Genomic DNA, 26,143 nt, shown 5'->3' on the forward strand with positions numbered 1-26,143 from the left:
TCCCCGCCACAACAAATCGAACAAATAAATCGGCCATTTTTTTATGCCGACGAACACACGCCCGAGTCCCCGTGCGCCCTCCACCGCCGCCCGCACCCCCCACCCCCCGCCCCCCCGTTGCTGACCCCCACTCGCCGGTGGTCTCATGGCGGCGGCGGCGCCGCCGCGCTCTCTCTCCGCGGAATCGAGGAGGACCGCGCTCGGCGCCGTGGCCCTCCCCGCGCTGCGACCCGGGGCTAGGGTTCGCGCGGCACGGCCACGCGAGGTACGGGGTCTTCTTCCGTTCTTCGCTTGCTCTGGGTGGCCGAAATCGTCCCGCCGTGGTCGTAGCTGTAGGAGCTAATGCTGGGTCCGGTTATGGGTGCTGCCGCCTCGCGTTGTTGGGTTGAAGCTAAACGCGAGGTTTTGGTGTAATTTTGAGGGTGCGAGGTGGCGGGCGGTGAATTGGTGATCGGCCTAGTGCAGATGCAATTGGGTCAGAATCTCATTGCTATCGAACCGTGCAAACTATTGTGCTGATGCATTTCTTACATTTTGAGCGATCTGCTTCGATTGTTTCATTTCATAGCGTGGAATGTGTTGGTCTCATTTTGTTGTGGTATGATTGTCCTAAAATATGATGTATATCACCTGGAGACACTAGAAGGAAGAAATTTTTAGGGTAATGGTAGTAATGGCCATGGACTTATCAGTCATTGTGACTGTAGTGACCATCATTAATTTTTTTGGTGGCAATTTTAAGTGTTTGCTGCAGTGATCAGTGTAGTTTGCTGTGGCAAACGTCAGTCTTCTGTGATCAGTTTAGAGCTATTTAAATGTTTGCTGTGGTAAAGGTTCTAAACTGCAAAAACATTTCTTACTATTCTCATAGCTAAAGAGTATAGATGCCACATCTGTTTGTATTTACTAGTTTTACTACTGTTCCTTGTTGGTGTTTTTTAGTCCATAAAACACATATGACGCAATAGGAGGTATATCTGGACCTCAAACAGGGTTGTGATGAAGAGTGTATTTTTTTTTTGAAATGTGTGATGAAGAGTTTGCAGTATAGAAAATTTTATTACATGTACATTGGCTTGCCTGCATGTGTTATAATTTGCTGCCCGAATGGTCTGATTTATTTATCACCAACAGAATCTGAACTTTTGCTGTGATTGTACATTTGCCTGTTGGTTTCAGGAGAATTTTCATACCCATCGCTTGCTGATGTCGTCTAATATGAATTCAAGGTCGTCAGTGTGCCCTCCATGCAATTGTGCTCAAATGGCTTTGGCTGACACAGGAATTTTTTATCAGCCTGATGTTGGCAAGCATGCTGGAGTTCTGGTATGGAAGCTTTCAGAGTATTTGTATGGGACGAGCCCTCTACCCTTGTGGTAACAAATGTTTTCTCTTCACCTGCAGGCCTATGAACTGGTCCAAGGGAGCCTTGTAAGTTTTTGCTTTAACTTCAATGACCGGTCATTAGTTGTACACTAGCTCAATGTTGAGATGTTCCTGTGCTATCAAGAATTCAAGATAGATCATGTTCAACACTTAACTTCAGGTGCAGTGGAATTCATTTATGGACAAATCGATACCTGATCCACCAACAGCTGTTCTCCTTCATGGCATCCTTGGGAGCAGGAAAAACTGGGGTAAATGAGCAGTGCTCAATATGTTTTACCTTCATTGTGAATTGGTGCATTTTATATTTTGTTATGAGTTTGCAGTTGTCAGTTGAGCAATAAACCTTGATACCTTTATGTTTTGGTTGTGAACCATGTTACTAACAAACTATTTTGTTTGTGAAGGATCTTTTGCAAAGAGGTTGGCTCAGGAATTCCCGATGTGGCAGGTCATTATATCTATCATTCTGATGATGGTCTGAAATTGCTAAACAATGCAGAAACTAACAAGGATTGATATTTGTTCTCTCTATGCAGTTTCTCTTGGTTGATTTGCGCTGCCATGGCGACTCAGCATCAATTAAGAAGCGCGGACCACACACTGTTGCCTCAACTGCTCTTGATGTTCTAAAGCTGGTTTGTAGCTGCTTGCAATTTATGCATTGGCCCCTTGGTTTCTAATGTTTTCAACCTTCATTTTTGGTCAAATAAAACAAGATGTGACCCTTGTTTGAACATAAACTGCACATATGTCCAATGTGCTTGGCGCAATATCTGCATACATCTTTTTTTGCAAATCTTGCTTTATGCATTCGTGGACTGGCTGGATTCCAAGTGTTTGGTGACTTGGCCTAACTCTTCATGTCATCTTACACACATCAGAATCATATATAGGAAATGCAGATTTGAGGTTACTATAATTTAATAATCATCAGTATGCAAAGTTATTTGTGGCCTGGCACTACACCTTGTTTTATAACTTCTATGCTATACTAACTGCTACTATCTGTTATTTCTCAGTTGTTCACACCTTTTCCGCTCCCTTATCTTTTGCTTTATCTAAATCCAACAGGTAGTGCAGCTCAGGCTGGCCCCTCGGGTTTTGGTTGGTCACAGCTTTGGTGGAAAAGGTTTTTATCTTTTTATGCCTTTACCTTTTCAAAATGGCATGCTTTACATTCTGTCTTGGTACTCATAAATGTCCTTGCAGTGGCCCTGAGTATGGTAGAACAAGCTGCAAAACCACTTGCTCGTCCTGTTAGAGTGAGTGATACTTCTAATCCTGCATGTTATCATGTAGTGGAAATGGGATTGCAGATATTATTTCTTGTCTTTTGTGATAATTTTCTTAAAGTGTTGATCCTCAAAAGGTATGGGTCCTTGATGCTACTCCTGGCAAAGTTCGTGCTGGAGGAGATGGCGAAGATCACCCTGCTGAACTTATTGAATTCCTCAGAAGAATGCCTACGCAGGTTTGCCTTTAAAAGCTATCTTAGAAAACCAATACTACTTAATACATTTTGATGCTAGGTCACTGCTTTATGATGCAATTTTTTTGCATTTATTGTTGAAATATAGGTTTCTTCAAAGCAGGAGGTTGTCAATGCTCTTGTTAAAGAACAATTTTCTGTGGATGTTGCACAGGTATGATTGAATTCTAACTGCTCTTTAAGATGCCTTTTAGACTACTCTATTTTGTTCTCTCCAATGAAACAACCGGGATTCCTTTTCTTTTGGTTGGTTCTTTGTTTCAGTGGGTGGCCACAAATCTACGTCGGAGCAGTCCATTAGGTCAGCGATCATCTTCAAGCTTCTCATGGACTTTTGACCTAAATGGCATCTCTGAGATGTACAAGTCTTATGAAGATACTAACTTATGGTAAATCTTTATCGATGCCAGTTGAGATCATCCTAAGAAATCATGTTATGTGACTAATTGAATGTTGCACCGTTCAGGAGGATTGTAGAGAATGTACCAAGGGGGGTTCATATTAATTTTCTAAAAGCTGAACGGAGTTTGCATAGATGGGCTCTTGAAGACCTCCAAAGAATTCATACTGCAGAAGAATTAGCTGCAGATGAGGGTGGAGGAGTTGAAATGCACGTGCTTGAAGATGCTGGACACTGGGTATTTTGGCATCTGCCTTCTGTTTTTACTAAAGTTGCAAACCGAAGATTTGACTATTTGCATGTTTTCTTTCAGGTTCATGCAGACAACCCAGATGGTCTGTTTCGGATTCTTTCATCAACCTTCCGAGTCGAGACTACCATAAGAGGAATGCAAGATTAAGTACCAAACCATAATTTGAGCCAGTGATGATATGAGCTGATGCAATGACATGAATAGAATACGTGTATAATACAAGAAGGGAGGGGGAAACTGTCAGCGATGATGCTAACTGCAATCATTGGCATGTTTGTTCATTTTGTTCATTCTTTTCCTGTATCGCGTGTGTAACATGATAGCCATCTACACCTGTGCTGTTTCTTCGAGGAACAACCAGTTATTTTATCTTTTATACACTAAACGAATGAGAAACATTTTCAAGCTCGTCTCAGTAATTGACTCCTAACTTTGCAGCTGCGATATCCTGAATTAAATTATCTGTTTTACAGTCATGAAATCAACTAAAAACTCTTGGTTCGGAAATCTGCGTCTGAAAATTGGGGTTCAAAGTTTCGAAGATGTATATCCTATAATTGCAATGTTTGTTAATAATACCAGAAGCTTAGCTTCGTCAGGTCATATTATTATTGTTGGTTAGCTGCTGCAACAGTGATATCCTTTTAATCTTTATTTTGCTTGTTCTATCTAAGTGGCCCACCCGCCCAACTGCCAAACTTTTGTTCATATTTGTGCCAGTTTAAGTTGTCTACTTCTACTTCCTCCATCCTGAAATACAAGATAACCTGAGTTTGTCCTAAGTTAAACTCCGAAGTTTCATCAACTTTATAGAAAACAAAACTAATAATTGTGACATCCAGTAAGTTTGACTTTAGACAAACTCAGGATGCCTTAGACGGATGGAGTATCTCGTAATGTCAGCAATGAGGACGAATGATTGATGCCTGAATGCCTGACCAAGCTAACTGTGAGTTTTATGGGCAGTGATGTCAACATTCTTTTATTTCATATTCTGACTATCAGTTGCATACTTTTGTTTTTAATCAACCATACTTGCTTGCAATATACTTATCTAACACGTTTATTTAGTATGATAGTTTGTGAATTTGTTATATGTAGTCTTGTGCAGTGTTGTGCTGGACTTCAAATTTTAGTACTCTGTGTGATAACATGTTAATATGGTAAAAGACTTGTAATCTATATTTTCAAGATATGCACTCCATGTTACGTTGTGATGGTATGTTTAGGCATTGTTTTAATAGACTTATGGGGGATACAAATTGTTTTTGAATTGAACTACTGAAATAGTTTTTGGTCTTGTGTTAATTTGGATGTAATTCTATACTTAATTTGGGTGATAATGGTTTCTTCCATTTTTATGTATTCAAGTATCAACAGAAACTTGATCACGTACAATGACCTCATCTCACTCAAATCAAATAATATAACAATGACAGTAATTGAGACACAAACTGTATCATCCGGTCCTAGATGATTTAGAACCCACTAGTGGTCCATGTGAGTGGCATGTCATGTTACTAGCATATAAATCCAAGTATCAAATGCATTCTAAACCCCGGGTTAAACCTTTTACATGAAGCAAGGATGAAAGCGTAAACGGGGTTGGTGCGAGTGCGTGTTTCACTTGGTGTGCGAGTAGAATTGAGCCATATTTGAATTGAGGCGTTACACAAACAAAGTTGTTTCTACTCGAAGAAATTGACGATGGCAACAACATGTGTAAAGTTTGGAACAACCAACTGGCTGGAAAATAATTGTAAGAGGCGAGGATCGAAGGGGTGTTTGCTGCTCATGTGTTAGCGAAACTGGGTGGAGTGTCGAGGTTAACTTGCCTAGTTATGGTTGATGTCTTGATGACGACGGTCGCGGATGAATAATGCTCACTTCCACCTAATTAAGTCGGGTGATAAATCCTGTGTTAAAAAAAGTTTACAACATGTTTGATTCTGGTCTTGTTACTAGTATTACTACTTTGCTAGCCTGGCGGCTAATATTCGCGGGTGCTGTCTTGATCATCAATAGGCAGCATACAGAAAGGGCTGCGCAGAAGCTCGGCCATCTCCGGGCACGGCCGCACAGTCTTCAAGCTTTTGTCGTCCATGTCGAAGATGTACAGGAGCTCACCGTCCATGTCCCCCATGACATTGTGGAAGAAGTAGACGCAGTTCCCCTTAACCCCATACTTGCTCGCCGAGCACAGCAGCTGGGCATTGGAGTAACTCAGAAGGAACACCCTATCTCCCAAGTCGTCAACCTCTACTGGCCCAGCTGCTCCAGACGGATCGATCTTGTAGACGCACACCGTATCTCGGGCGTGAATTCCTTGAGGCAGATGTAGACGCTGAACAGCTCCCCGCGCGACTCCAGCATGTACTCCCTGCGGCAGTTGGATCCCATTGGGAACTCGGGAGGCGGGTAGTCGATGAAGCTCAGCTCCGGCATCGCCGCCGGCGAGAAATCGATGACCCCAAGCTTCCCGGTATTGAAATAGAACCTGCCGCCCACGGCGTCCTGGATGACGATCTTCCTCGGCGGCGCGTACGAGGGCGGCAGCTTCACGTCGCCGACGTCGTACTCGTGCGCCGACCAGTGGCTGCCCCCGACGCGGCAGTAGAGGAACTTGGGCTCTTTCATGTGCAGCACGAGCACGACGCACGACGGGGAGGTCGTCGGCGCGTCGGAGAGGCAGCACTCCCAGTCCTCCGGCGGCTCGCGCTCCATTGCAGGGAGGGAGACGCTCTGGCCGGAGCGCGGGTCCCAGAGGCGCGTGCGCGGCGACGGCCCGGGCGCCACGAGGAGGGCCCAGCCGTGCGGGGTCACGTGGTAGTGGTTGCCCGCGAGCTCCGGCACGACGCTGGTGTGGAGGCTCTGGTCGCCGATGGCGAACGCCGTCTGCCGGTTGTTGGGGTTCAGCCCGTGGTCGCACACCAGCACCGGCAGGGTGCCCAGCGGCGAGCGGCCACCGGCGGCGTCGGTGCTCTCCTCCACGGTAGATTTCGCTTTCGTCGCCGCCTCTTCTTCTTGTTTGGGATCGGGATCGGTGGCACGGTGGTGGCCCGCCAATATTTATGGACGCCTAGCGTGCGGTGCGGGTGGAAAATAGAGAACTGAACGGGCACGGTTTCCATGCATCTTCACCGACCGTGACTGGAGCCCAAGGGAATTTTTCACCAGCCCAAAACAATTCCTTTTTTGCCGGCCTCAGAATGCCGACGCCCCCTGATCGGACTCCAGGCCAACTCTTACGACCTTGCACACCCGTACCGTCCGTAGTATAGAGAGCAAGCAAGGGCAGGGTAGGTGTGGCTAGACATCGATGATCTTTGGCCGTGCAGGGCCAAAGATTGGTGAAGCAAGTTTGCTTGTTTACAATCAGTAGTTCAGGTTCAAGATTAGGTGTGGACAAGTTGAAGCCGAACAAGGAATGCTTAAAAAAAGACTATACGAAGAATTTGACGAAACAGATTCCAAAGAAGAAGGCTACCGGAGAAAATCAGCAGAAAAGAGTCGAACATTTTATTTTTATTTTTTATAAAAAAAAGGTCAAATGAGCTAGAACGATTCGAGCCGGTATGGACGGTATCTCCTCATCGTGTCCATACCTTTCCGATGATACGCAGCTCTCTGTCGTTGCCTGACCGGGAGGGAACTGACCGCCTTTGGGTCCATTCCCTTTTTGAAGAGGACTTGGCTCCGAATTGACCTGGCTTTAATTCGGCACAGGTTTCATGTTTGTCGCGCAAGAATAAAGTTGATGCAGGCACATGCTTCAGATATGGCGCCTGCCTAAATGAAATGAACGTGTCCTTGGGGTGGGATAGGCATGCGCGTAGTGCGTTTGCTGCGTCCCTTTTGTCGCCTCACTGAAAGAAAGTGAGAGGGACGCCGGACGCGGTCCAAGATGCACTCTCAGCGGTCTGCAAGGAAACATCTTGAGAGGATGCAAACCCAAAAGGCCTTGAAACTACGCAACAAAAGATCACTGATAGGTAACAAGTAGAAGTACATCCAAGAAGTGAGAAAAGTGCTATGTTCTTGAGTTCAATAATCAGAACGTGTGACTACCCTTATTTCTGAATTCAGTAACCTGAATTTTGAATCTCTCATTACTGAATTTTAATCCCTGCAAAAAAAATATTACCGAATATTAAGGGCCAGTTTGGTGGAGCTCCCACCAGCTCCACGTCACTGTTCATATACTGTAGCTACACTGTTTACGGGAGCCAGTTTTCTCTCTCCTCCTCCTCACAGATTGGCAAGGAATCGGTGGAGCTACAAATTTTAGCTCCACCGGCTCCAGCTCCTCCGATACCCCTGCCACGCATATGAGGACCCGGAGTTGGATGGAGCCCTAAGCTGTGTCACATGGTTGTGACTTGTGAGGAACCGAAAATGACGGCGAGCCTACCTGGAGCGCCAAGCTGACGTACGTTATTACAAGATGACAATGAAGCACAGAGTTTGACTGGCCCGGCCCCATTTGAAAATTTTGACCCAGCAGCGAGCGTTGCTCCCCTACCGACCTGCCCACCACCACCAGAAATGTCATCGCGCGTCCACTCTCCAGCTGCTACTTTTTTTTTTCCCTCAAGGTCAAACTCAAACCATATCAGGGCAACTGGGCAAGGTCAATTCGCCTCGGGGGCTGACCTCCCATACCTATAAATACACGCAGCCCGTGCATCTCCAAGGTCAGCCAAGCCCGTGCATCTCCAAGGTCAGCCAAGCCCGTGCCGGTGACACCTCGAGAACGCAAGTCGCGAGCTTTGAATCCTTGAGAGGTCAGGCCAGGCCAGAGCTTGCTCTTCGCGTGGGCGCGCCATGAGGCGTGCGGAGCGGGGCGACGAGGCGGAGGCGGAGCGGCGGCGCGGGTACAAGGGCGTGCGGCGGCGGCGGTGGGGCAAGTGGGTGTCGGAGATCCGGGTGCCCGGCACGCGGGAGCGCCTGTGGCTCGGCTCCTACGCCACGCCCGAGGCCGCCGCCGTCGCGCACGACACGGCCGTCTACTTCCTCCGCGGCGGGGCCGGCGCCGGGCCGGGCGTCGCAGCCGGCGGCGACGTCGCGGCGCTCAACTTCCCCGAGCGCGCCGCGGCCGCGTACGGCGCCGGCGCCGGCGCCGGGGCGGCGCGCCTGTCGCCGCGATCCGTGCAGCGCGTGGCGTCGGACGCCGGCATGGCCGCCGACGCGCAGCTCGTCACGGCGCGGGACAGCGCGCCCGCGCCCGCGCACAGGTACGCGGCGGATCGCACCGGCATTGGCGGCGGCGCGAGCGCACGGCCGCGCGATCAGGACGACGACGCGTACGCGAGCCGCGCGCACGCTAGCAGTAACAGCACGGGCGGGAGCAGGGAGCAGCAGCTCGTCACCGGGGAGATTAGCGTGGATGACATAGAGATCCTGATGTAACAAGCCAAAAGATAGTGCTACTGAAACTGACTGATGCAATAAAATTCTTATTGGCACGTACATGCCGTTGCAAAACGCATAAATAAACCAGATGATGAAAGGGAAAAAAAAACAGAGACGCATTTCAATGTCAAGCAAGCTGACACTGTTTCATCAGTCAGAACGCAAAGGGGAGCGTTTGTTTTCTCGAGCTAAAGTTTAGTTCGTGTCACGTCGAATATTTGGAGGTTAATTAGAAAAACTAAACATGAGTTAATTATAAAACTAATTGCACAGATGGAACCTAAACGGCGAATCTATTAAGCCTAATTAATCCATCATTAGCAAATGGTTACTGTAGCAGCACATTGTCAAATCATGGACTAATTAAGCTTAATAAATTACTCTCGCCGTTTAGCTTCCATCTATATAATAGATTTATAAATAGTCTACGTTTAATACTCCTAATTAGTATCTAAATATTTGATGTGACAGGTGCTTAAAAATAAGTAAAGGAACCAAACGCCCCTAAAAGCTTGTTCTCTCCCGAGCTGGTCTGAACAGCCGGGGCATCCAGAACGACCGACCGAACGCCGAGCAGTTGGATGACGGTGACCAGCAGAATCCAATTGCAGGTAAAAACGGATTTAGCGAGCGTCGTCTTTGGTAGGTAAAACGGTTAATTTTGACCTGGCTGCAGCCTTGACGTGGTCCTCCTACTTGTTACTGGGTGATGGTGAGGTGAAGTCGACTAGGGTGCCGTGTTTTTGCTCCTAGACTTTGTCGTGAGTGCACTAGAAGATGAGGTTGCTGCAGGTAGCAGGTTCTGGAGAAGGTAGTCAGAGTTGACGGTTGGAATCCTGACTGCGCGGTGTATTGATTCCTGTAGCAATCCTGCATCAACCCGGGCTAGACCTTGGAGCAGAGAGATAACAAGGGCAGACGAATGACGAGGACTTGCACGCGGATACAGGGAAGCAGAAGGTGATCACTGATCAGCCTGTCGATGTCGCGGAGATCCCAAACTCTGGAGAGCACATCCCAAACGCGTTTTACCATATCTTTTGGAGAGCACACGGACAGTCGGATCATATCGTACCGATGTCTCAGAGTGGTATCAGTTGGCAGTTTGCCACTAAGCATGCTTGAGATGTCTGTTTCTGGACCACACGCAAGCTCCAACCAGATATGGCAAATCACATAGAAAATTTCTTCAGTCAGGGTGTTTGATACTAGGTGCTAAATTTTAGCAGTGTCATATCAGATGTTCGGATGCTAATTAGGAGGACTAAACATGAGCTAATTATAAAACTAATTGCAGAATCCTTGAGCTAATTCGCGAGACGAATCTATTAAGCCTAATTAATCCATCATTAGCAAATAGTTACTATAGCACCACATTGTGAATTCATGAACTAATTAGGCTTAATAGATTCGTCTTGCGAATTAGACTCCATCTGTGCAATTAGTTTTGTAATTAACCTATGTTTAATACTCCTAATTAGTATCAAACATCCGATATGACAGGTATAAACTTTAGCAGGTGGTATCCAAACACCTCCTTGTATTCACGCTACAGTAAAGTTTCATCAGGGACAGTCACAACAGGAAGTTTCAGCTTTGGGCACAGCAGGCAGGTGCCTTTGGATAGCTACACATACTCATGTACCACTGCTATTTGTTCTTTTTATACCAAGTAAAAAAGCTAATCGGTCCACTAATGCAACTACGCAGAGCAGAGCAATCACACTGGCTACAAGCCAGCTAAGATTACTTGGAAGTATGTACAAATTGACCACAAAGATTTTGGCAAACTACGCTGCAAATGAGCAGAGTTTACACCCCATCTTGCTTCGGCTTCTGGCTCAGCTCCGAGTACTGGCCTCCCATCAGCTGCAAAATCTCAGTCCACAGGCAGGAGGGGTCCGTCGTCAAGGCATCCGTTATCAGGCCTGAGCTGCAGGAAGTGACAACCCAGTATCCTGCGTCAATCTCACTCAGCAGCTGGTCATGATCCCACGCAGAGTACCCCACATAGAACTTCAGGTCTTCAGGCTTCACCGTGCCATTATTCATCAGAGCACTAGCCTTCTCCAGGTCAGTCCGGAAACAGAAGCAGATGCCTGGTACCACCTCTTCGAACCCCTTGATTGGTTTTCCCTCAGTCGACCTCATCAGGAATAGGCTCATATCGACTGGGCCACCAAATAGCAGAGAGCAATCGCCAAAAGGGGTTGCTTTCTCGCCGAAGGATGGGTTCACATGTTTCATCTTCGTGTACAGGGGACGGTTCAGGATGATACCAAATGGACCATCATAGGCATCTCTTGAGCCTAGGCTTAGGAGAAGGATGACTGTCCTCTCAAAGGTACCGTTGCCATCAAGCTCTTCAGTGGCGACCAACACGCATCCAGACTCTGGCATAGGAATAGAATGAGCCCACTTCCGGGGAAGATGATATAGTTGTCCATCCTTAGCTGTCTGTGGACTATTCACATCTACTGTTTGCTCCTGGTTCGAATACAGGATAAGAACAAATTAAAAAAGGACCAAGTCAACAAGAGATTTCTTAACCAAAACAACAATTAGCTTCAGGTAGAGACAGGCCATTGCTTTGCTAAACGAGGAGAAAAATAAATGGGTCTGATAAGTATATCAGTCATCAAGTGAATATACAGGAAAAAATGAAAAATATTTGAGACAACCAAAAGGCAAATAAGACACTGGGATGTTTAGCAATATGGCACTGAAGATGTTGTCGCACTACATTATGGGAACTGTCTAGCAGCATGATGCTGTTTAAGGTTAAAAAAACTCCTAATTTTGCCCATCTATAGTGCTAGCTAGCAAGTTTAGCAGGAACTGGGATGATGATAGTTGCAGTGAGAACCATAAGAAATTCCTAAATCAAAGGCCTCTGCACATATGTGATAGTGAGAAAAATGTTCTAGTCAACTGAGGTCAGTCAAAAGTCTTGAAACTGAAATCTTCTCTGAAAAGGGTGGAAAACAGAGAAAAATAAGATTGACTAAGATTAAAATTTGAATATGGAACAAAAATACATTTTGTACGATGGAAGGTCTTAAGTTTCCAAAGTCTCATGTGTCCATTTCAGAAGTTGTAACATTAAGGTATAGTCTTAGGTGGTTGTACAGTGAATGGTCTCCTTTCTTTTATATGGTAATGAATGAATGCAGGAGAGGTAAAACGGTAGTCAGAGTTAATATGAAATTTCATTTCAGATTCTAAGGCCACTCTTATAGAATCACTAAATGAGCAAGACTAAAGGTGCCTGTCAAAATCTTTTGGCACACTTTCTAGCACAAAGGAGATAGCAAAGACCAGATCATCTAAATCTATATATTTTGGCCTCATCAGTAAGATAATGGAGCGACAGTTGGAAAAACTTAGCAGGTAGCACACAAAGTTAGGTCTTACCAACTTTGGAATCACAAAGCTCGCTCTCACGTCTCGCCAATATGACAGGTTGCTAGGTACATACATCGTGTCATTTGAATTTGGTTCGCCCTGATTTTGGCTTGTTCGGTTGGAAGCATCTCCACTGGGACTAGATGCATCACCTTTTCCTGCATGCAGAATTCAGCAGCTCAACACAGGCAATAAACAGACTTTCTACCAAACATTTTATAATAACCACATCAAAAAAGAACTAGAATGCTACAATAATTTATTTGTCTGATGTAGAGTGAAAGAAACATGAAAAATCCCAACACCGCATGACCCAAGTTCCCAATTTTGCAGTCAGTCGGTGATGTACTTTCCACTGAAATGTTGTATATAACTAGAAGTCAAGAGAGATCAAACTGGCTTTGTTACGCTGATTAAGCAATATTGTGACTGGAAAATTAAATGCAGCAATCAGAACTCCACAATCTATACATCGAGAATTTGATATCAGTGCAGATATTGCAGTAAAGTAGTTTATCACCAAAAGTGCCTCAGACTCCAAATGGACCTCGAAGACTATGTCCACTGTTATGCCAAATTACCTTGTTACACCTCATGAACCATAACAACTAGAATCCCCCTGAGACAAGTACACCTTTTGCATCACAAATCATACAGTAACCAACACCAACCTCGATGCAAAGATCACATATTTCAACCGACAGTTTCATAACCCAGCGCCAATCATATCAATCCCCACCCAATCTACAGACGTTTGACCACTTCACACACGCAAATCGCCTAGATCCCACACCAATCTCGCCGATCGACAAGGCATCAGAGCACGGGCAATAGGACCTACCGGAAGAGGAGGCCTTGTCCTTGGACTCGTCGCCGTCCTCTCGGCTGCTCTTCCTCTTCCTCCCCGACGCGCTCGCCACCAACCTCGGCCATCGCGCCGGCTGCCGCCTCCACCTCGTCAGCCCCACAGCCAGCGAGCCGATCTCGCCGGCTGCGGCAAGGGGAGACGGCGTCGCCGGATGGGCGTGCCTCGGCGTGAGGCACGGCCCACCGGCCTTCAGGTTGAGGGCGCACATGTCCATTGCTGCGAGGGGGCGCTTGCTCTGCTCGGCCTTCGGGGTTGGAGTGGAAACAGAGATCGGGAGCAGAGAGAGTACAGGTCGCTGGGGTCTGGGCCCTGCTTCCTCTAAGGCTCTAACTACCTGCACATTTTTTTTTATCACTTCGGTTGGTTAAAATTCTTGTTAAGAATATATGATTTTATATCTGAGAAAGAGGTACTGAAATGTTGGTCAAAATTTAAATATTTATTCTTTGTGGTAAAAAGAAAGCACAAAAGAATGAAATGTGCTACAAGCCTACAATCTTTTTGGGAGATACAATTGTCGATTGCCATGCTAGTAGGCCGCCCCTAAATAATTTGGTTTACTATTATCATGTTTAGCACACTACCACTATGGATGCAAAAAGAAAAAAGGACACAAAATTAATGATCCGAAAACTGTCTTCGAGAAGAAAACAATCTGAGATATTAAATAGCAAACGCAAAATGCTTACTGTTCCAAAAGAAAACAGCAGCAATGCTCAGTCGCTGCCAAACAACCACAAAAAAACAAAATAACAAATTTCGCTGCTCCCGGCGGGGCTCGAACCCGCGACCTTCGGCTCATAAGACCAACGCTCTAACCAACTGAGCTACGGGAGCGCGTGGCTTCTAGTTTATATAAAAATTATTAATCGTTTAATGTACCCTCCCATAACGTCCATACCTTAGATAGGATTTGGGGGTTTCTGTTTTGGGCAGTATCTCGCTGTCGACGCCTCGACGGCGACAGCGCGGCGCCTCCGAGATGGGCTTTCCTTTCAGGTCCATTTCTTCCCGAGATTTACTCCTTGTCAATCGATTGAAATCTTGCTTATCCATCAGTCACCGAATCCTACTGGAAATTGTATGGGCAAGAGAATCCGGACTTAGGGTTTGGGGGATTTGGGATTGGGGGTTACCTGTGGCCTGCGGACCTAGAGAGAGTTCCGGGCGGCTGGCCGGCCGGCGGTGGAGGTGGGAGAGACGGCGGAGGAGCGGAGGCGGCGAGGGCGCCGCCGGAGCCGGGCGGTGGAGGAACCCCGGTGGGCGATGGAGGCGGCGGGGGCGTGTGTCACCAAGGGGTTAGCGTGGGGCGGCGGCAGGGGCCGCCGGAGCCGGGCCGGCGGTGGTGGACGCGTGGGAGTGGCATCGGGGACGCGGGGCGTCGGGCTATCCGCGTCGCGGAACAAGGAGGGTGCCAGCGCCCAGCAGGGTTCGTGGCCCCCCTAACGCCTGAAATTTTCTTGAAGACCCTTGCTGCAGCTTGCAGTAGTCGTCTACAAACTCCAAAGCCAGACGTCAAAACCCAAGCAGGCAACCACAAGGAATCAGAACCTAGGCAATTCCAAGTGAGAACGGGATGAGGAGTGATTCGTGCAGTGTGGGGCAGTGTGTATTGTGGAAAGCTCACCAGTCACCATGGAGGCAGGGATGGCATATGGTTTGCTTTGCCATGGCTGACACCAGACAAACATGCATGGGCGCACGGCACACTCCACCTATCCAGCACTCACGTAGTGTTAGGTTGCACGGACGCATCATGCAATCAAACACAGTGCATACAGACAGATTGTTTTTCTTTTTTGTCTTGAAAGTCTAGTTTCCATCTGTTTCTGTCTTCTGGACATGTGTGATATGAAACTAGAATCTTGTTTTAATCTTTCAAGGATTTTTTGCTCAAATCTAAAACAAACAGTTGGTTATTTTTGTAAGATATAATTAGTGATGTTCAATTGCAAAAATGCTGTTGTTACCTCAACATTGTCGATCTTGACGTTGTTAGCTTCTCAGTTGTGCCTTGAGGATTTGTTGGCTGTGGGCAGAAAAAACTGACCCATCAAGGTCATGGGCTGGTCTTCCAATACAAGTCCCTAACAATGCTCAGGCCCTATTCAAAGTAGCTGTTGATGCCATAGTGGGAAATGGTGAGCACATTTTGTTCTGGACAGATAGGTCATAGGTGGCTGGATGGCCATACCCTGGCTGAACTGGCACCTAGTCTATTCAAAACTGTTCCCAAGCGAACAGCCAAAAGACGGACCATAGCTCAAGCTCTTCAAAATCGTCGATGGGTGAATGACATAAAAGGAGCTCTAACAGTCCCAAGTTCTTACTGAGTACCTTCAGTTATGGGACATAGTGGATGGAATGGTTCTACAACAAGAGGTGCCGGATCAATATTCTTGGAAGCTAACCTAATCTGGTTTGTATACTAGTAAATCAGCCTATGCTGCCTATTTTGTGGGAACCATCAAGTTTTGCCCCTGGAGAAGTGGAGAAGAATTTGGAAAAGCTGCCCCCCCCCCCCCCCCCCCCCTCTGCGCCCGCTGCAAGTTCTTTATCTGGTTGGTTGTCCACAATAGGTGTTGGATGGCTGATTGCCTCGCGAAGAGGGACCTGGCCCATCTCGAGGCTTGCCCTCTATGTGATCAAGCTGAGGAGACTATCCATCATCTGTTGGTTGGTTGTGTCTTCTCTCGTCTTTCAGCAACGGGGCTTTATTACCCTGACACCGGATCCTTCAGCATCTCCCTTCTCTAAGTGGTGGTGGACAGCGATCTCAGCAGTGCCCAAAGAAATGAGAAAGGGTGTTAACTCTTTGATTATGCTGGTGGCCTGCGCAATTCCTGTGTGTTTGAAAATGCTAGACCATGCATTCAGGAGGTCCTTAGGGCAGTCAGCACTGAAGGCAATCTTTGGTGCAGTGCTGGAGCAAGAAACCTCCAGGAGCTCTTGGCCAGGTCCCCGACCTTGGGCTTTTAGGCTCTGAAGGTCCTGTTGTTTTTTGGCGTGTCTGTTGTAGTTTCTTAGAGTGTGTGTGTGTGTTTGTGTGGTGTTCCTGTACTCGAATGGGTCTGCCAAACTCATGTATTTTTATCTACCTTAATGAAATGACACGCAGCTCTCCTGCATAGTTCGAGAGAAAAAAGTGTATTGCTAGCAGAAATGCTGGAAAAAATTGTGAAAAGCGTACTTGCATTGATCTTCGCACCTATGTCTACCATGAAAATATTGACCTTCACCTTGCCCCCTCCCCCCCCCCCCCCCCCCCCCCCCCCCCCCCCCCCAGTTTTTTTTTCTGGTTCCACCACTGCATGGGGCTCATGGTACCGCCTCATCCGTGTACTTGCAAGTATGCTAGTTGTGGTATTTATCTCTCTTTTTTGCAAGTATGTTCTAGTTGTGGTATTTATCCTTTTATTTTGAGCAAACTCGAGTTATTAGTTTAATATTGGGTGCTCTGTGAGCAGTGTCTCAAATTCACCTGTTTAATTTGTAACAGCACAAGGAGCTGGGTTGACAGTATGTTTGAAGAGTATGTTGCTTGTCGAGAGGGCCTCATCAAAGCATTTGATTCAGGTATCACTATCAGTGGTTTGTCAATTTTGGTTTCTTGTTTTGATTGGTATCACTATCTTTGTTATTTTAATGCAGATCTGGAGACACTTGTAGAGGAAAGCAAGAAGGTAGGGGAAGACACACCACGTGAGTTAATATTTTTAATTAGCCAGTATGGTTCCAAACTGGAGAAGTTTGAAAGTTGAGCCACTGACATACTATAATCTCTGAGATGAACAAAGGAAGTTCCTATGGGGCCTGGAGGACAAAAGTTGGGAGCTGCTATGTGCTGTGTATGGTGAATCTGAACCACAGCCTCAGCCCCTGTTAGCTTTTGAGGAAGGCCTGCAGCTTGACAAATGGGTTAGTCAAGTTGCAGACTATAGCGATGCCTGGCACGCTGGTTTCTTAGCCTACAAATCATTGTCTTTAAGCAAGCAAGAAAGGTTTGTGTTGTCCTAATTAAACCAGTTATAGAAAAATGGATTGCTTAAGTTAACAAATGACCTCACTTTATACACATAATTTTGGTGATGTTCGTCCTTTTTAGGATTGAGCTCATGGTCAAGATGAATGCGCTACCAGGATTGAAGTATGTGATCAGTCTTAAGGACCTGAAACCCGGTCAGTGGGTGCCCGAGTGAAAGTGAACGCACTGTGGACTACCAGGTTTGAATTCAGTGAAAGCCAGAGGTGACTGAGAATGAAGTGGACCTAGGTCTTGCAATCGGTGGTTTCAAACCTTTTTTTTCTTCAGAGAATTAGCAAAGCTCTGCCTCTTGTGATGAAGTTAGTCTTGCGTGTCATTCATTTGAGCAGAAAACCTGCAAGTTTATACATTTATTCACTAGTTCAAATTATGGAAGCATTCATGGAGTTGTGCCCATCCGTTGACAGTGACAACCTGAAAGCAATCCAGATAGACTATATATGTGACTAATTTCTTTTCTGTCTAGCATCTGTTGCACTTCCAACTTACAAGTTCTTCTGGTTCATTTGTGGTTTCTGTAAACAAAATTTGTCTTGTTTTTACTTGGCTTGTAGCAGGTGTCCTGATGGAAAGGCATGGAACCCTGGAGTCATGCAGACATATATGCGGTCACAATCTTACCCATCTAATTAATATTCAGCATTTGCTAATGCGCGCTAACACCTAGTTGCATGGACAGATAACAAAGGTCTACCTTCTAAACCTTCACTTGTTGCCTGATGGACCTGCTAATTTAGACAGAGCATATTGCATCAGATGGCCCACACGCGCCCATAAATTGGGTAGGGCTGCTGGTGGAGGGGTCCTTCTCCATCTCCAAGCACAAAGGTCCATTTCTTCACACATCATGCAGGTTCCCGTTCACAGCAATGGGCTCTTTGCTGGGCAACAGAGGAAACTTGTGCAAGAATCAGGAAAGGTTGTGTGGATGCAATTGACCTCCATTACATTCATGTGGTCCATCTCCTGGCTAAAGGATGTCAAGTGCAGTGCAACTGTCAGGAGGTGAAATCATGGAGTGTGTGTATGTTGAGGTGTCCTGTAGAAACCATCGGAATGGAAGGCAGCAGTCAAGGGCAGCGATCTGGTCCGTCCAACATGATCCATCCTACCGTTCAGATTTTTACCACTTATATATATGCTTGAGAAGTTGTGAATTGTTGTCACTGCCTGTTGTAGACATGTTTTTTTTTCCTTGCAAGAAAGAAAAATAATACCCGCACAGGGTTCTGGAAGCTGGGTAAATCAATAGGTTTTGTAACTGCATGATGATGAAACTGGAGCATGCATCTTCTTCTGTCGAAATCAAGTGTTTGGAACGACTCTCATGGATGTTAACGTGTCATGTGGTGGTCATTGCACTGGTGGGCTGAGCATGAATAATGCATGTGCCACCTCTGCATTTCTGGAGGTTGCCAACTATATATATCTTTGGTCCCGGCCTGAAAGATGTGGCGTCTCAAGATAGGTAAGGTTCTAAAGTTGCAGCGAGGCTTGCAACACGAGCAAGCTGCTTGAAACAGTTCGGGATGATGTGCTTGTAGCTTTGTGCCGAAATGGCAAGTGTGAATCTAAGGAGCCCTCTAGGAAAGGGGAGGGGATCAGAGAGGGCTACTGCTTGTGCTGCAAGTACGCATGCGTTCCTTACACATTTTCAGTGCATGAAGTTTATTATGTTGATGTTGTTGTATGTGTGTATATATGGCCAGTGCAGGATAGTAGGAGTAGCAGTGTTGCTGTTGGTACAAGTACAACCTGTGCTTTTTGTGACTGTGCATCACTGTAAAGATGATGAGCTCATTCCTGTTTACAGAACGAACGTTTTTCACAGGGCTATACTGTCGCAGCAGAGTAGTGATCACACGTACGTGCCTCTAGCTAGCTAGCTATATATGCACGGTTAAGCTGCTCGTTAGCATGCGAAAAAGCTTCAGTCCCGGGGCTGCTTTTTTGTGTAATTCTTGCGTGTACGTGGATGCAGTCTTCTACACTTTTTTGGCTATGGACGTACAGAGAATTCACAGAAGTGGTGTTTAGTACTTGACAGGAACATCATGTGGACATGTTAGTGCCTGCAGGCTGAAGGTCATCTATGTATCTGACGCCCGTGTGCCATGATAAGCTGTACTACTTCGATTTCAGATAGATGCTCCTAGAAATGAACACATTAGTTATGGACGAAACTCGTAGAAATGAAGCCACTAATTAAACTCAATGCTTTTAGGAAAAGCTTGTTGTTTAGTGCAATATGGCCAATTTCTCTCACCACAAAATTGTATGCGTGCACGGACGCACGCCATGATGAGCAGGAGAACTAAAACTGATTCTAATTGCTATTTTTTCCAAGCTACTTTTCTGAAAAGAGGAAATTGAAGGGGGGCCAAAATGCATATGTACCAACACGCCACGAGCTCACGAATGAGCAGCAGCGGCACACAACCACTCCCCTTCTTTAAAAGGAAACCACGCTGCGCCCGAGGCTTCCCCATGCAGTTGCCCTATCTTTCTCCTCACCTCGTCCCATCGCCCCGCAGCAAGCCCCCATCTCGATCTCTTCATCAGATCGATCGATCGATCGGTAAGAACACACGCAGTACTCGATGATTTTCTTAGCTCTTGTGTGTGTGAATCGATGCATGGATCTGCCCCCGTTTCTTTTCCTGGCGATTTTCCATGCCTTTTTCTGCTATTTCTTTGGGGTGTAGTTTCAGTTTTGCCGTAAATAGGATCTGCAAAGAACTGCGAGCCTGCGATGAGAGTTTACAGTACAGCAGCTACGTCCGATGAGAGTAGCGAGGTCTTTCGCGTGTAAATTCGTTGGATTTGGCTTTTCTATTTTTGCCTCTCCATATGCAGATCTGGTTGCCCTTGTGGCCAATATAACGTTTCTTGCAACATGTGATTTCATTTCTTTGAGATTTTAGCTTAGTTTGCTGACTTTTCTTGCTTTCTTCTCGACTTATCTGCTCGTGCTTTTGTCATGTCCATGATCCTTCTTTTGACGGATGTCGGATGCTATAACCCTTCTTGAGATAGCTCTTGTGTTCTTTCAGCTCCTAGATAGGATATCCTTCAGATCTGTGCTTCCTTTATTATTATTTTATTCTTGGAAATATTATGCATTAAAGATCTCTTTGGTCTGAAGACTGAAGCAGCTAGCTACGAACCTTGAATTACTGAATTTCTTCTCTGTGTGTGTTTTGCGCTGCCAAGATTTCGTTCTCCTTCAAGCAAACACAAAAGTAGTTACGTCTGGCATGCGTGTGCTAGGGAAATGTGTTTGTGCTTTTAGGTTTAAAATCGTATTTACCTGCATATATCAAACAAACAGTTAAAACTACGTGCCTGCATATATAATAAATTTCGCTGCTACATCAAACTAAACCTAAAGATTGACTAAACCGAGCTGCCAACAATTGTGTCTCTTTCTTCTTTCGTATCCGGTCTCAGTTGTGTGTTGGAAAGTTTGTTTGTCATCAGATTCATCACAGCGAACATGATCCAAGTGAAAAGTTCGCATGAACTACTGACCATCAATATCCCACTGATGATAATCTACCAATTGTTCTTGTGACCATGCACTTTGCTTATGAAAGTGAACTGTGATTGTGCGTGGGGATGGGGAGGGGAAAGATTGAGATCAAGAGAATCGAGAACACCACGAGCCGCCAAGTGACCTTCTGCAAGCGCAGGAACGGGCTGCTGAAGAAGGCTTACGAACTCTCCATCCTCTGCGACGCTGAGATCGCTTTGGTCATCTTCTCTAGCCGAGGCCGCCTCTATGAGTATTCTAGCAACAGGTGCGTAAACTTATGGACTTGGTTAATTATTATTCTCACTCCATTTTATGCTGCATTTTTCTTCTTAATCATTCAACAAAACTGCACATAGGTGATATGCTAGCTTTGACGGTAGTGTAGTTAGTAGCAAGCTAGCTTGGAGATGCAAATAATAAATCATGCATGCCTTGGTGCAACATTAATTATTTGCATCACCTTATACATGCATTGAAAAGGCATATGATGTACGCGGTGCCATATATATGCCCATATATCGGTATGTATACGTGTATATGGTTATATGTGAAAACTTCCAAAGAAAACCACATTATTTTAATGAACTACACTGGTCAATTATGATTTTAGTTCCCTCTGGGTTATTTTTGGGACAAACAAATAAAACTCACTATATGTTAAATTTTGAGTAATCACTTTAGTATAATGAGATCTGAATATATTTTCGATTAGCAATAAATTACCGTGCATGTTAATTTTTGAGTAATCGCTTTATTTAGTGATGAACTGAACACTCGATCAGCAGTAAAAAATACTCAAGATAAATAGTCAATTTCTGGTTAACATATAACTAGCATGGCGATTAAACACACTTGTATGAGTGAACCCCAAAACAAAGTCTTCTCATCATTTTGCTCGACATGATAAGCATGATGACTTAATGACTTGGTAAGGCTGGTAACTGATGATCGTTCCAAGTTTTCACCAGTGTGGCGATGCATGTATACTCCCGCGCATTTGGTACCTTGCTGCGTTTGTGCAATGGATATTAAACAAGCCTACTACTTGTGTCATAGTTTGGGACTCCGGTGGATAACTTCTTTTCATTCATTCACGAAAGAAAGCGATATTGTAGTATGAAAACCCAGCTCCACAGTTGCAAGTTGCCAAGTTCTAGTCCTTGGGAAACTTCATCATGCCGTGCCATGCATGCACTCATGAATCATCACAAGCATGGGCCTAGCTCCCTGAAAAGGTTCTTTCATTTCATGTGCACACTGCACAGACGTCGCTCTCTAGAGTATGCTGCGTTGCATGGAGATGGAAACTGTAGATTCTCCTGCCTTCCTTTCCTTGGTGGTGCTAAGGAGTTTAAGAACGCCTTTGACTGCTTGTGTTTTGCACCGAGTCTTTAGGACTCGGCCATTCAAATGATGCCCATTTATCTACCAAGTCTTTAGGCTTTTATTTGCATCTTTTTTGTGTGCAACGTGTGGCAAGGCAACATATATTTATACATGCACGTCTCCTACTTGTTTTTGTTTTTAGTGATTTTTGGAAATTTGAACTTTGTTTTGTGTGAAAGCTTGTTAAATTCTAACCAGACCTATTGTGGGACATAAGTCCATGCGCAAAGATGAAACTGAGAGAATCTTTTTTTTTCCTTCTGATGAGCAAGAGCTTTGACTTTATTTGACAATAGTTAACATTTGTATCAGCGTGAGGTCGACAATAGAGAGGTACAAGAAAGCCTCTGCCAGCACTTCGGGAACAGCTCCGGTGATAGATGTCAACTCTCATGTAAGAATAATTTCATTTATTTTCTCTTTTTTTAAAAAAAAAACATTATTTATAATCAGATACAAAGCTCGGCATCATCAACATCAAAACCCCAAAGAGTTATAGCTTTGATATATAACTCTTTCTCTTAACTATAATATACTCACAGCTGATATTGTGAATTTTTGGCTGCTTCATTTTTATTTTCTGCCACTGGAATTTTCACAGCAATACTTTCAGCAAGAAGCGGCAAAACTGCATCAGCAGATACAAACCTTGCAGAACTCAAACAGGTATTAAGCCACCGAACTAGTTTCTGTTAACTTATCTCATTTTTTCGTGTCCATAGATAAAACAACATAGATTCATTGTTCAAATCCTTTCGGTACATTCTACTTGTCAGGCACCTGATGGGTGAATCAATTGGCAATATGACTGCAAAGGAGCTCAAGAGCATTGAAAGCAGGCTCGAAAGAGGCATTGGCCGAATTCGGTCCAAGAAGGTAAACATGCATGGATCAAAAAGCCAATAGATTTAAAGTTATTCCGTTGAAAAATCTAAAGCCGTCGTCGTAGGAATTAACAGCGCTGATGTTTAACTGCACGTGAATTTGACACTGCAAAGGTCACCTCCCTAACAGTATATACCTTTTTTGTGTGTGTTTCAGCATGAGCTGCTGCTTGCAGAGATCGAATATATGCAGAAGAGGGTAAGTTCATTCAGACACTTGCTGGAGGGAGCTGTCGTCACAAGGACTCACAACTTTATGTCATTGCTATCCATATTCCTCCTAGCTATATTATATGAAACATGAACGTGGAAATATAATTCCACGTGGTGCATTTTTGTTGGCAGCGCTCCTCTTTAAACTGCTCTGATCTTATCTATGTGTGTACAGGAAGCAGACCTGCAGAGTGAGAACATGTTCCTGAGGGCCAAGGTACTGATCATCACTGCTTGCTTGCTAAATTAGGAAGAGAACAATCAATGACATAAAGCAGTAGTACCCCTAATCTTGATCGAATGGGTGGGTGTTGATCGATCGAACAGGTTGCAGAGGTCGAGCGAGCTGAGCAGGAGGCGGCAGAAGACCAGCAGATGGCGCCGCCGCCGGTTGGAGCGACGACGGCGACGACGGAGCTGCAAGCGCTGCCGGCGTCGTTCGACCCGCGCGGCTACTACCTCCAGGCGCAGGCGAGCATGCTGGCCGCCGCCTCTGCTGCGTCGTCGTCGTCGTCGCAGCATCATCCCCAGCTGGGGCAGGAGCACCACCACCTGCAGACTGCCCTCCACCTCGGGTACCACATCAAGGTCGACTCCGCCGCCGCCAGCAAAGGCTTCATCTAGCTGAATTGGTGCACGCGTGCATCTCAGTGCTCGTCGACGACTAAACGACCGGTGATCATTGACCTATTTGCGTCAGCTGCTAATAACTGCGGCTGCATGCTACATATACATATATATAGAATAACGCGTCGATGTCAAGTATACGTACGCTGACGCTAGCTGTGTGTGGAGAACTGCTGCTGGCAACCGGTGTGGATCAGTTACTTCAGTATGGCTACAGACACAGTAAGCGTGTGGTTTGTTCTCAGGTCACAGTAGTTTGTGGTTAGACATTGCTGGTTTGCAGTTTGACCATGCATGTATGGTGTGATGAATGATATCGTCATCCTGTCTCGGTTATGTGTGCCTAGCTAGATGATCTGCCTGCAAAACAAAAAAAGGAAAAAAGAAAGAAACTCTGAAACATATACTAGTATTATAGGGGAAGAAAAACGTGGAGGCTGCTTTATGGGCTTCTGGCCCATGTAGAGAAGCTGTTGGGTTTGTGAGGCCTGACGTACCGATCGGCACGGCAACACTTTCTCTGCATTCATACGAGTACAGCGAATAATAGGTCTGATCATGAATAGTGAACTATTCCTACTTATCATCAGGTAATCCAGCTTAGTATATATGCAAACCTTTTTCGTTCAAAAGCAGGTTATCTTTGCCTAGTCGATCGATCGCGCGGCCTAACTCTAAACTAGGATCAAGATTCATTAGGAGTGTGTTCTCTTTTTAGGGGATAAAAAGGGTCCCACGCTGACTCATTAGGAACTGCGTCAGGCCACAAATCAAACCGGCCAACAGCTAGCTAGCTGCCGTCCTGCCCAGAGCTATTGCTTCGGTTAGGTTTGGTTTCGTCAAACCATTGCGGCTACGCGAATCCTGAAAAGAAAGTTCTGCTCAGTTTCTTCTCCTGTTTTTCTTTTGTGAAGAAGGACATGTAGTTGGTTATGACTTATGAATTGTGATGACATGTTGGCGCTGATCAGAAATTAGATGGGCTCAGATTTCAGAAAATACACAGCTCGGGTTCAAACCATGACGTTCAGACGTACGACAGACAGGGGTGCGTGCTATACCACTGACTAGCCAACTTCCATCCGTTGAATTCATTCACATATATTCAAACAATTCTCTCCTATCGAAAAAAAAACAAACCGAGACGTTTCTTTCGCAGACTAATCTTTTATTAAAAAAAATACAAAAGAGGCGTTCCTTTGGCCTGAACATTGCAAAATCAATGTAATGTACTCATCCATTCCATGGAGCGAGAGAAATCACATGTTCATCTTTGTACCGGACGCATGGTAAACGCTGTACTGGAACTGAACAGGAACCGCCGTATCTGTATCCGTAGCTGTCAGTAAGCGAAGCAAGGTTAATGCATTGAAAAGGACTTGAGCACATGTATGCACGACACAGCTAGTAGAGGTCCGCTGCGCCAAAAATCCTGAGCAGGAATAAAAATCGGATCCACACCGGTTCTACTAACTAATGGTGACTGTTTCAATTTGGCGAAAGAAGATAAAACCAAATTAAAAGTGCCTGTTGGCCTGTTTTTGTCCATGGTACACAGCTGGACAACAACAACAACAACTCAGAGTAACTGATGTGTGGTAGAAGAATGGCAGGTCATTTCCTCTTTTTTTTATTGAACAGATGGTACAGGTCATCTCTTAATGAGACAAACATACATGAAACGTATACGAGCTGGTAATTTCGGTGTTTATGTAAGCGTCTGCATCTGTTCCGTGTTTCGTTAAAAAGAAAAGAAACAATATTTCGTTCAAAATTATTTCCAGTAACGATCTTAAAATATATCAGCTGTCGCTCATAATTTTTTCCTTTTTGCAGTAGCACGCACGTCTCTGTCATCCAGCGAAAGCCTACTATCCTCACTACATGACGCTTTCTGATTTACACCGATGGAAATAGGTAGCAGCTGTGCTAGATTATCTTATAATATATATATGATTAGCCTTGTGTAATCAAGCTAGCTAGCTCCACAGCCATGATTAGTCATGATCCATGCAACCCATAGCTAGGCTGTGTTTTGGATGAGAATGAGCCCGGCCTCCAGGTGCCTAACTGGAACTCGTGTTCCGTTGTGGCCGCCGCAACAACACGTTATGAGTGTGTGCCAATAAACAAATGCAGGCGCCTCACCGTCTGCCTGCCTGTCTGATTGCCTCCAGTGCATACGTGTACATGAAACCTCCATTTGTTTTTGTCTTTTTTTTTTTTAATTTGTCCAG

General features: G+C 45.4%; 5 protein-coding genes and 1 non-coding gene across 7 annotated transcripts; 3 read left to right on the forward strand and 3 right to left on the reverse strand.

The window, feature by feature from the left end:
• The first annotated feature begins 109 nt into the window (after positions 1 to 109).
• On the forward strand, positions 110 to 3,946 carry LOC117854451 (abhydrolase domain-containing protein C22H12.03). Its single transcript, XM_034736642.2, has 13 exons — positions 110 to 265; positions 1,180 to 1,326; positions 1,405 to 1,431; positions 1,547 to 1,637; positions 1,794 to 1,837; positions 1,926 to 2,024; positions 2,461 to 2,518; positions 2,599 to 2,651; positions 2,759 to 2,860; positions 2,967 to 3,032; positions 3,143 to 3,267; positions 3,345 to 3,516; positions 3,592 to 3,946. The coding sequence occupies exons 1-13, from the start codon at positions 146 to 148 to the stop codon at positions 3,676 to 3,678; spliced, it is 1,191 nt and encodes a 396-aa protein (XP_034592533.1). The 5' UTR covers positions 110 to 145; the 3' UTR covers positions 3,679 to 3,946.
• Positions 3,947 to 5,059: 1,113 nt separating this feature from the next.
• Positions 5,060 to 7,046, reverse strand: LOC140222754 (uncharacterized). Its single transcript, XM_072293856.1, has one exon. It carries the CDS (start codon positions 6,253 to 6,255, stop codon positions 5,791 to 5,793), a length of 465 nt encoding a protein of 154 aa, XP_072149957.1. The 5' UTR covers positions 6,256 to 7,046; the 3' UTR covers positions 5,060 to 5,790.
• Positions 7,047 to 8,057: 1,011 nt separating this feature from the next.
• LOC117858871 (ethylene-responsive transcription factor RAP2-1) lies at positions 8,058 to 9,052 on the forward strand. The gene has a single exon (XM_034742016.2). It carries the CDS (start codon positions 8,356 to 8,358, stop codon positions 8,938 to 8,940), a length of 585 nt encoding a protein of 194 aa, XP_034597907.1. The 5' UTR covers positions 8,058 to 8,355; the 3' UTR covers positions 8,941 to 9,052.
• A 1,411-nt stretch (positions 9,053 to 10,463) lies between these two features.
• LOC117856932 (uncharacterized) lies at positions 10,464 to 13,550 on the reverse strand. The gene is made up of 3 exons (XM_034739383.2): positions 13,190 to 13,550; positions 12,358 to 12,506; positions 10,464 to 11,430 (listed from the first exon to the last, which is right to left on the reverse strand). The coding sequence occupies exons 1-3, from the start codon at positions 13,428 to 13,430 to the stop codon at positions 10,756 to 10,758; spliced, it is 1,065 nt and encodes a 354-aa protein (XP_034595274.1). The 5' UTR covers positions 13,431 to 13,550; the 3' UTR covers positions 10,464 to 10,755.
• Positions 13,551 to 13,979: 429 nt separating this feature from the next.
• Positions 13,980 to 14,053, reverse strand: TRNAI-UAU (transfer RNA isoleucine (anticodon UAU)). The gene has a single exon. It is a non-coding gene; the product is annotated as a tRNA-Ile (tRNA).
• Positions 14,054 to 14,070: 17 nt separating this feature from the next.
• LOC117856933 (MADS-box transcription factor 21) lies at positions 14,071 to 24,242 on the forward strand. 2 transcript variants are annotated; one of them, XM_034739384.2, is made up of 12 exons: positions 14,071 to 14,215; positions 16,716 to 16,792; positions 16,868 to 17,217; positions 17,322 to 17,869; positions 17,941 to 19,839; positions 20,858 to 21,061; positions 22,495 to 22,576; positions 22,784 to 22,848; positions 22,959 to 23,058; positions 23,224 to 23,265; positions 23,455 to 23,496; positions 23,607 to 24,242. In XM_034739384.2, the coding sequence occupies exons 6-12, from the start codon at positions 20,880 to 20,882 to the stop codon at positions 23,901 to 23,903; spliced, it is 810 nt and encodes a 269-aa protein (XP_034595275.1). In that variant the 5' UTR covers positions 14,071 to 14,215; positions 16,716 to 16,792; positions 16,868 to 17,217; positions 17,322 to 17,869; positions 17,941 to 19,839; positions 20,858 to 20,879; the 3' UTR covers positions 23,904 to 24,242. The 2 variants fall into 2 exon arrangements, with proteins under 2 accessions (XP_034595275.1, XP_072149956.1); XM_072293855.1 differs by having other exon boundaries at positions 16,868 to 16,918; positions 17,014 to 17,217; positions 17,322 to 19,839.
• Positions 24,243 to 26,143: the final 1,901 nt, after the last annotated feature.

Source organism: Setaria viridis, chromosome 5 (assembly GCF_005286985.2).
Source record: "Setaria viridis chromosome 5, Setaria_viridis_v4.0, whole genome shotgun sequence".
Classification (NCBI taxonomy): Eukaryota; Viridiplantae; Streptophyta; class Magnoliopsida; order Poales; family Poaceae; genus Setaria; species Setaria viridis.